Source organism: Myotis davidii, unplaced genomic scaffold (genome assembly GCF_000327345.1).
Source record: "Myotis davidii unplaced genomic scaffold, ASM32734v1 scaffold982, whole genome shotgun sequence".
Lineage (NCBI taxonomy): Eukaryota > Metazoa > Chordata > Mammalia > Chiroptera > Vespertilionidae > Myotis > Myotis davidii.
In genome coordinates, this window is record NW_006293848.1 from 772,049 (window position 1) to 782,522 (window position 10,474).

Genomic DNA, 10,474 nt, shown 5'->3' on the forward strand with positions numbered 1-10,474 from the left:
AAGGTTTTAAGAAAATCTGGGCAAAGAAATTCTACAATCCCAAAGAATCACAGTAAACACATCTCCCTTCCTTGACGGCTCCTAGGAACTTCACAAATTTTGAAATTCTCAGAATCCACATGTTAGCTTCCCAAGGCCTCTGAAAATGGAGACACAATTCATGCAGGTTCAGGAAGAATTCAGTATTTCATGGATCACTGAGCTTCTCCATCAAGTTGGATCTAGTGGGAGGCTGGAGGTCCCTGGGCCCTTTATCACTAGCTCAAAGGCTCCACTGTTCAGCAGTATCTGGAGATTGTTCTTTTTTGTCCTGAGACTTTGGCCCTAGAAGCAGGTATGTTTCCGAAAGAACAGTGTAGTGTAAAGGAACAGCAACAATTTAATCTTAGGGTTCTTCCTGTTGAGTGCCACACAGAAGCGGGGCCTCTCAGGATTGAGGTTTTAGGAAGAGGGTTTCCTGAATTGTTTTTTTTCTCCTCAACCACCCATTCTTTTCTTACAGCCCCCTTCTAAGGCCTGCAGACTACTGTCCATGTCCCTTTTCTCTGGAATCTTCACCCTTTATCACAAGGGAAATTTTTACCCCCTTGGTCCTTTCTCATACCTTGTAAGCTCTAGAGCCTTGATGCTAGTGGAGATTCTTGCTACTTAGGCATTTTGGCTCCAGAAGTGAATGGGATGAAGTGAGATCGAATCCTGTTAGTGAAGGCTCCAATTCCAATCTTCCCTTTAGTGAGAGTTTCTTCCCTAGTTTACTTAAGAAGCAGGAGACGATTGGCAACATTTTTCTTAGAGGTAGGCCAACATAGCTAACAGAGGTATACGGAAATTATATGCCAGTTACTTCTATGTGTATTTATGTGTCCCAGGCAACTTAAGCTGTGAAAGAGACTAAAACCAACATGAAAATGGTACTTGTAAGTCTACTTGTGGATGCACGTTTAAACATAAGTTTCCTAAAATGACTGAAATGGTCAAGGCAATGGTGTAAACAGACAAAAAAATAAACATGTAGATACATATAACACAGAAAATCCCAGCAAAATCTTGTAAGCCCAGGAGCTCCTGGGTCAACATTTATAGTTGCCCACCAAAGTAAAATCAAATCTGTACAAAAGTTGAGGGAGATAAAGGCTAGAACGGGTTGCTGGCAAGCTTGCCCATGTTCTGTGATGACAAAATGCCAAGTCTATATGAAGACAGACAGAAATTGGACTTCCCCAAGGATGTCTCCACAAGAAAAGAAAGCTCCCGGCTGAACAGAATACTGACTTTAGCACCTTCTCTTTGAGAACCTGTGGCCCTAGCATGCAGGCAATGAACAGTAACATCAGGCGTGGCGAACGGGTGTGCATCATTCATCAGAGTGGGTGCATATTTAGACTGGAATTCCGTATCACCTGTAATTTATGTCAACTGTCTTCAATTTGGGGGCAATTTCCTTTTCCCATAATGCTTGTGGTTCTCCCATTGGAAGAATCTCCAGAAAGACAAGTGATCTTTGAGATCAATCTTATTAGCAGGATATGATGTTACAATTGATGGTGTGAGTGGGTAGTTTGCAGTATTTTTTTGATATTTTGCAATATTAACTGAACTTTCCCTTTGCACATTTCTACCAAGTGCCTCTTTGACCCAAAATGCAAATCTCTGCAAAACAATATGCAAGTTAACATCATTCAGTTGCTTAAAAAGAACAGATTAAATAGAACAGGCACACTGGTTCTGCCGTTGGGAAAGATTTAAAGTCTGGGCTGATTTCTTTGCCTGGTAATCACTCAATGTGTTTTTATCAAATGGGTAAAGTTAGTTTCTTTTAATAATATGTGCTTAAAAAAACATACAAAATTCTAACCTTCCCTTTTTTTGGTGACTAGATACGTCAAATGTTCCCCAAATATACTTCTTTCTCTTAAAAGATACGGCAATGACACTAAGCAGACAGTAATTGTTGAATAATTAATGCTAGCAGGTGGATCCAGCAATTTCAGTTTGGAACCTCTGCTCCGAATAATCTTGAACTGCCTTGCCCTGTCCTCCTCCCACTGCATCTGCCATAGTGCCTGAGAACCGCCCCCGACACTTGTAAATAGCACAGTGGACAGCAATTTAATTTGCCTTTGAGGGCAGCTCTTAACTGCAAAGGGAGAAGACATTCTCAGATAAGCATATGTGTACAAACACACACATTTGTTTTCTTCAAACCTCATTCCCAAAGCTCTTTATTACCTGCTCAGTTCAAAGCACCTTCTTTAATATTCTGCATCCTCGTTTAGCACCTGCTTGTTAATTTCATCCGATTCTCAGCTAGTCTTTTAGCAAGTGAAGGCAACCCACTCAAGTGATATAAAAGGACTTTTCCTTTTTTTTTTTTTCCTGCCTCTGATCCTTTTTCTAACACTAATCACATACCTACCATATGCTCTCTCCAAGACACTGGTTCCCATTCGTTTGTTAACTTGTCTTGTGTATCACCCAAGGTCAAGTTTCTTTTGTTCGGTTACAGACAATACCACCGGAGAGGAATGGGGTGATAGGGAATGAATATCTGAAAGCAATACTTCCTGATTCCCAGGGAAGTGCCCCTTCACTTGTGCACATGACAGTGGGAGGGAAGCCCCACCAAAGCATCATTAGTCACCCTGCTTTTCTTAGGTTGGCAGGCCTTCTTTTCCTACTAACTTACATCCCTGATTGAAGGGCTAACTGACATTGTCTTAATTATGTTTCTATTAAGGTTTCTTCTTTTCTAGATCATCCTAACAGCTTTAGATTTTTTTTACGTTACTAAGAAAAGATCTGTTTTTGCTCTCCTGATAAGTAGCTTGGGCGATGCATCTAATTTCTCTCTCAATTTTCTCCTCTGTTAAAAAAGAGAATTAGATTAAATCAATTCTAATGTTCCTTTCAGCACTGATGGTTTCTGAGTCAAGAGGTAAAACGGCCCAGGAGAGAGATCTGGGCTGCTTCAGAGCTTGTCTGCACTCGGCAGTACAGTAAGAAAAATGCCGCTCACAGCACCTCCCACTTGTTGAGCACCTCATATGCTGCACACTCTATTAGATCTTTACACACACAATGTTCCATTTAATTCCCAAAGCCACTCCAGGGGGTAGGCATTATTATTATGACTATACCTGTTTTATAGATGAAGGGACTAAGACGCAGAAAGGTTAGGCTGTTCTTTTAAGATCATAGGGTGACTGGCATAGCTGGAGTGTGGAAACCAAGCCCCACGTGTTTAACCAGTCCATCTTCTACTTCACCGGCCGGTTAACATTGCCTGCCAATCTCTAAAAGCCAATTCACAGGCTTCCATCTTGGAGCCAGAAGGTCTGGGATCCCATTTTGTCTCTGTTGTTTATTAGGTCATCAGCCCAATTGTGTAATCTCTTTGAGCTTCAGTTTTCTCATCCTATCTAATAAAGAGAGAATATGCTAATTGACCACCACACCCTCACAAGATGGCGGCAACCACAGCCACAAGATGGTGGTGCCCAGTCCCCTCAGCCCTGCCTCAACCAGCTGGAGTCCCTCAGTCCCCTCAGCCCCATAGGGGAAGGCAGTTGGAGGTGATTAGGCTGGCAGGGGAGGGCAGTTGGGGATAATCATGCTGGCAGGGGAGCAGTTAGGGGGCTATCAGGCTGGCATGCAGAGTGGTTAGAGGCAATCAGGCAGGCAGGCAAATGGTTAAGAGCCAGCAGTCCTGGATTGTGAGAGGGATGTCTGACTTCCGGTTTAGGCCCGATCCCTAAACCGGAAGTCAGACATCCCCTGAGGGGTCACAGATTGGAGAGGGTACAGGCTGGACTTAGGGGACCCCCCTCCCCCACCATGCATGAATTTTGTGCACTGGGCCTCTAGTTTTTAAATAAAGAAAATAACACCTATCTCACAGTACTGTGTTAAAAACGAAAAGATGTAAGATATGTGTCAGCAGTTGCCTGATTCTCTACCCTGCTTCTCTCTACAGTGGCCATCACTTAACCACTACCTGCAGGCTTGGCCCCAGCCCAGGTTTCAGAACCAATTCTTCCTCTGTGTGAAGGGCGTAAAGACCTCTAGTTCAATGCTGAGAGGGATTCCACATCAACCATGGTTCCTGCTGGTCCTGATGGCTCAGTTGTGGCAAGTGGGCCTCTACCCTAAATGCAGCATGGTAGAGTTGTTAAATGGGCCCTGGGATAGTATTGTGTTTTAATCATAGCTCTGCCCTTCCTAATGAGCTTGGGTAAGTTACCTCACCCTTCTGTGACTCAATTTTCTCATCTATAAAATGGGGAGAATATTAGTAGCTATTTCAGAGGGTTATAGTAAAGATTTAAATTTAAAAATATAAAGTACATATAACAGTACCTGGCAGATAGTGTCTGTTATTGTTATAGACCTTAAGCGATTTATACTTTTTATTATTATACATAAATGACATCAATTATATACTTATATTATTACTGACACCAATTAGGTCCCTGCTTGGTTGCCTCAGGTCTTCCCAGGTAACTTACCCATTCTCTCTGGGGCTGCAGCCATCATTGCTATCATGTCCTGGGGTGGAATTCCTGCCGCTGAACCCTTCCCTGATCTGGGGCCTTGCAATCTGCAGAGGAAATCCGTGATGTTGGCTGCCCTCCACATCTCTGAATATTGCTTGCTCTGGTTTCTCCACAATGGTGCCCTGGTGGTATATGTGGTTCCTTGGTGGTGCAGGCCACTTGCCTAGACCAGTTGTTGCCATCGCATATTCCCTGGAGCCTGTTTTCTGCCCCCTGCTGTCCTTTCTCCATAAGTAGATCCTGAGCCACACAGTGTGTGTGCTCAGAAGTTACCATGTCAGCTTGACACAACCTTATAAAATAACTTTGTAAAGCATCGTGCACATAAAATGGGTTTGAATCTCAGTACACACGCAGGAGGTAAGAGAGATTATATCTCTGCTTTTTTGTTAACAGGTTTATTGAGATATAATTCACAGACCATATAATTCACCATTTAAAGCATAACACTTAATGTTTTTTTGTACATTCACAGAGTTGTGCAACCATCGCAAATCAGTTTTTGAACATCTTCATCATACATGCCCCCAGCCAAACAAGACCAAACCAGACCACACCAAACCAAACCAAATCAAACCAGACCAAACCAAACTCTGCTTCCTTTAGTTATCCTTTATTTCCCCAGCAACCATGAATCTACCATATGTCTGCAGACTTGCTTATTATGGATATTTCTTATAACTGGAACCATACAATATGACAATATGTGGCCTTTTGTGACTTCTCCATTTAACATAATGTTTTAAAGGTTCATCCATGGTGTAGCCTATATCAATACTTCATTCCTTCTTATCACCAAATAATATTCACAATTCTCTACTTTTAGCTCAATAGTTAATTTTAACTCTGTGCCCCCATTCCAAGGAACTAGTGAGAAATTCACCTTGTCATTCTTGGGGCTTCCCATTGGAGGCTGTGCCAAAATCCCAGGTTCTCAGCATAGCTGAGATATCTCAGAGGCCCAGGAAGGCATTAGTCATCCGTCCACACAGGTTCCTTCTGAGATGCCACGTGTCTCCCCTCTGCCACCTCTGTGCTGCCTTTGTTGTGGGTGGTGAAGTCTGGGCCAATGTTTTGCCTCTTGCTGCACTGATGGCCAGTCTCTCTGAGGTCCTGCTGTGTCCTGGTGAGTAAGTCAAGTCACCGGGGATCCTTGACTTTGACTCCTCCCCCAAGCCAGAGACACTTGCATTTTAGACTGGGGGCATTTCTCCCCAGATTTAAAGGATCCTCCTTAATGCCCCGAGGCTTTTGAAAACAAAGCTCAGGAATCCAACCTCAGTGCTTTCCCTGAGTCAGGGGAGCACAGAATGGGAATCTCCCATGGGAAAACCAAAAGGGGAAACACAGTTGACCTAAAAAAAGTGATCGGTGTCAGAGTTCATGCTCCTGGTCCAGTCTCTCTGCCCAGAGAGGCATAGAGAGCGTTGGAGATCTTATCCCACTAGGCCTTCCTTATTCCCCAATCCAGTCCCTGCGGGCTTTCCTGTGCCGCCTGCCACTGCTCCCTGACAGCTTTTAACTCCCACAAGCCACTGAGAGGACTTGCCAGGCCAAAACCTGGGCTCTGCTGCTTGACTTTTTACTTTAATGAAACTCTCTTTTTTGGTGAAATAAAAATGATCTCATCGATGCTAATAGAAATGTAGGATTTGCATTTCTGTTTTATATTTCTATTATACATTTTTCTACAGTGTTTTTATTACAGAGTTCTGTTCTGTATTTCTGTTGTTGTAGAATGCACGGGAGAACGATCAGCCAGCACTCTGAGGGAGGAAAGTTTAACCTTTATTTCACAGATCTGCTAGTCCAGGGGAATTCCGGATCCAAATCCTGAACTGAACTCGTGGGGAGACTCTGGCTTCCATATCTCCTCCTGTGACGGGCCCCTGAGTGTCCCTGCAGCTCCGCCCAAGTCAGTCAGAGGTGGGAAGGAAGACTACAGTTTTAATCAGATACTGAACTAGGTTGCAAGCCCTCCTCCCCACCCCCCATTTTCCTTTTCGTTTCTACTATACATCTCTATGAAAACTATCAAGTGGACCAGGTTTTGGTCTCAGGATTCCTTGACACTTAAAAAAATTATTGAGAATCCTAAAGAGCTTTTGTTTATTTGAGCTCTACCTATAAATAAGAACCATATTAGAAATCAAAACAGACATTTAAAAATGTTTATTATTAATTTGTTTGAAAAGAATAAATCCATTGCTGATAACATAAGTAACATTTTAATTAAAATATATTTATTTTCCAAAAGAAAAATAATTAGGGAGTAGTATGTCTTTTTATTTTTTTTTCAATTTTTTAAATGCCTGAAAATAGAAGACAGCTGGACTCATATCGGTTTTACATTCAATCTGCTATATGTTGTTTTTGTTGAAGAACATGAAGAAAATCTGGCATTCCAGAGATACATAGTTGAAAAGGGAGCAGTATTTTAATAGCCATTTTGGATAATTGTAGATGCTACCCAAACTTTAGCAAGAGGCAGTTTCTTAAAGGTTATTTGGCAACAAATATTGCCAGATATTTTCTTTGAAGTGATAGCCTCACTTTGTTAATTTTCAAAAAAGTGTCAAATACCTAAATTGGAATAAGTTGTTTTTTCAAGTAAAAATTAGGTTTCATGAACAAAGAGGTTAGTTCATCTTGCAACCCAAATAATAACACAATCATTTTTCTTGGAGACAACCCTGCTACTTCAATACAGAGTAGGAGTGTTTTGTTTTTTAATCCTCACCCAAGGATATGTTTATTGATTTTAGAGAGTGAGGAAGAGAGAGAGAGAAAGAAAGAAAACCATCGATTTGTTGTCCTCCATATGTGCCCTATGGGGGATCAAACCTGCAACCTAGGTGTGTGCCCTGACCAGGAATCAAACCCGCAACCATTCTGGTGTTCAGGACGATGCTCCACCCAGCTGAGCCATCCGGCTGGGGCAGGAGCAGAAGTGTTTTGTGTGTCCAGTCTCTCACACAGACCATTACTAAGAATTTCACTGAAGTGTTGAGATTTAATGAAATTAACAATTTTTAATGGACATTCTTAAGTAAAACTTTTTTCCTTCTCTAGGAAACAGGCCTCTGTGATCCATCTTCAGCATAGTCAACTTTTAATGGAAACAGTTACTAAATTTCCCCATGGCAAACAGAATGTAGGGAGGAGGGAAGAGGATATAAGAACAAAGAACTGTGTATGGGAAAACCCTCTATGCACCCTCCTCCACTAGACAGGGGAAGGTGGAGACAACTAGAAAAGACCTCAGCCCATTTTTTAAAAAATGGCCCAATAGGAGGCAATAAGACCTAGGCGAAGTATGAGGAAACTATTAACCCCATAGTACTCAGCCAATGAGGAACCAGAAGAGGGAATCTCATACCTTAGGGCAGTGGTTCTCAACCTTCCTAACGCCACGACCCTTTAATACAGTTCTTCATGTTGTGGTGACCCCCAATTTCATTGTTACAAATCGAACATAATTAAAGCATAGTGATTAACCACAAAAACATGTAATTACATATGTGTTTTCCGATGTTCTTGGGCGATCCCTGTGAAAGGGTTGTTCAACCCCCAAAGGGGTCGCGACCCACAGGGTGAGAACCGCTGCTTTAGGGATAAATAGCCTGTGATTGCTACTCCCTGTGTGCCTGCACAACCAGATGGACATCCGCTCTTGCAAGAACATATTAAAAGTCTCGTTTTCACCATATTTCTGTCTCTGAGTCCATTATTTGAATTTGGACAGATGAGCATTTCTCACTCTTCCCTCTCTCCCTCCCTTCCTTCCTCCCTCCCTCCCTCCATCCTTCCTCCCTTCCTTCCTCCCTCCCTTCCTTCCTTCCTTCCTTCCTTCCTTCCTTCCTTCCTTCCTTCCTTAATTCATTCTTTCTTTCCTGTGTGGTAGATTAGAATGTGATGACTATTAGGTCATAGTTTGGTTCCACTGGTTGCGTTGTACTAAGGTGCTGGCAGTACGACCCAGTATTACTTTTGCACCATCAATATAAGTGTCCACATAGTGGAAAAGACTAATCAATTTTTTGTTGTTGTTGTTAATCCTCAGCTAAGGATATTTTTTTCCCATTGATTTTTTACAGAGAGTGGAAGGGAGAGGGAGAGACACAGAGAGAGAAACATTGATGGGAGAAAGACACATCGATTGGTTGCCTCCTGCAAGTGCCCCAATCGGTGCGGGAGATTGAGCCTGCAACCGAGGTACATGCCCTTGATTGGAATAAAATGAGAGCCTTCAGATGGAAGGATGATGCTCTAATCACTGAGTGGCAAGTCATTTTTTTTTCTTTAAAGACACATTTATTCAGCGTCATGATCAGACTATTATATTTAGCAATCAACAGCATGGGTGCAAAATAAAAAATCTACATTAAAACCCTTGGTTGGAATGCTTTACATTTTCCACAGAACAGAAACTAAAATAATCTGTTATACAATTAGTCACAAATACAGTCCTCGAGTTTTTTCCCCCATTCACATGAGTATTGTCTAACACATGTCTTCTTTGTAGCAGCTAGGCCCTGCCACCACTGTGCTTGGCCGAGTTCACAAATCTGTTGTAACCTGTAGCTTCCCTGTGACTTCTCTGGCTCTCCTCTCCTGCTAAGCTTTGTTTCCTGGCAGTAATTAAAACCTTCTGCCCCTGCCATAGCTACTGCTGCTGCTGGAACTGCCATAGCCACCTTGGTTTCGTGGTTTGGCAAAGCATTGACCATCACCATAAGGGCCAGAGCTTCTGCCTCCAAAGTTTCCTCCTTTCATAGGCCCAAAATTTGAAGATTGATGTTTGTAATTGCCAAAATCATTGTAGCTTCCACCACCTCCAAAATTGCTTCCATCATTACCAAAGCCATTACAGCCATCCCCACTGCCACCATATCCACCGCCACCACGGCTGCCACCAAAGCCACCTCGGCCACTGAAGTTTCCTCCACGACCAAAGTTGTCGTTTCCACCAAAACCACCTCCACAAACACCTCCGAAGTTTCCAGAACCACTTCGACCTCTTTGGCTGGAGGAAGCACTAGCCATCTCTTGCTTAGATAGAGCTTTCCTTACTTCACAGTTGTAGCCATTCACAGTGTGGTATTTCTGAATGACAGTCTTGTCTACAGAGTCATGGTCATCAAAGGTTATAAAAGCAAAGCCTCTCTTTTTGCCACTGCCTCGGTCAGTCATGATTTCAATCACTTCTATTTTCCCATACTGTTCAAAATAATCTCTTAGGTGATGTTAATCAGTGTCTTCTTTAATGCCACCAACAAAAATCTTTTTCACAGTTAAGTGGGCACCAGGTCTTTGAGAATCTTCTCTTGAGACAGCCCTCTTTGGTTGCACCACTCTTCCGTCCACCTTGTGTGGCCTTGATTTCATGGCTGCATCCACCTCCTCCACAGTGGCATAGGTGACAAACCCAAAGCCTCTGGAGCGCTTGGTGTTTGGATCTCTCATCACCACACAGTCCGTGAGTGTTCCCCATTGCTCAAAATGGCTCCTCAGACTCTCATCGGTTGTTTCAAAGCTCAGACCTCCAATGAAGAGCTTCCACAGCTGCTCTGGCTCTTTGGGAGACTCAGACTTAGACATGATGACTGAAACAGGGGGAATTCCAACGATGCTTACTCTGCAGTGTTCACCAGCAGAAAGGAGTTGTCAGGGTCCAACTCCAGCAGGTCCAGGGGTTCCCAAAGGTGTGGACGGAGTCAGCGAAGTAATGACACAGAGACAGCGCTCAGTTGATCAGCAGCCTAGCCAGGTTCTCCAGCCAGGTTCGATTTTTCTTGTCCTGTTACATCTGTATTTATACCAGTTGATTTTAATCCTATCCATTCTATTCCAAAGGTGCACTTAGTTAAGGGGTTTTATTCCCTTCCTTAGTCCTGTTAATCCCTAACTTGAGGGAAAAA

The 10,474-nt window shown here is 42.9% G+C and overlaps 1 protein-coding gene across 1 annotated transcript; it reads right to left on the reverse strand.

Moving 5' to 3' along the window:
- Positions 1–8,858: 8,858 nt before the first annotated feature.
- LOC102772692 (heterogeneous nuclear ribonucleoprotein A1-like) lies at positions 8,859–10,169 on the reverse strand. Its single transcript, XM_015566546.1, is given in 1 exon segment — positions 8,859–10,169. A coding segment is annotated over 1 exon segment (960 nt). The 5' UTR covers positions 10,155–10,169; the 3' UTR covers positions 8,859–9,194.
- Positions 10,170–10,474: the final 305 nt, after the last annotated feature.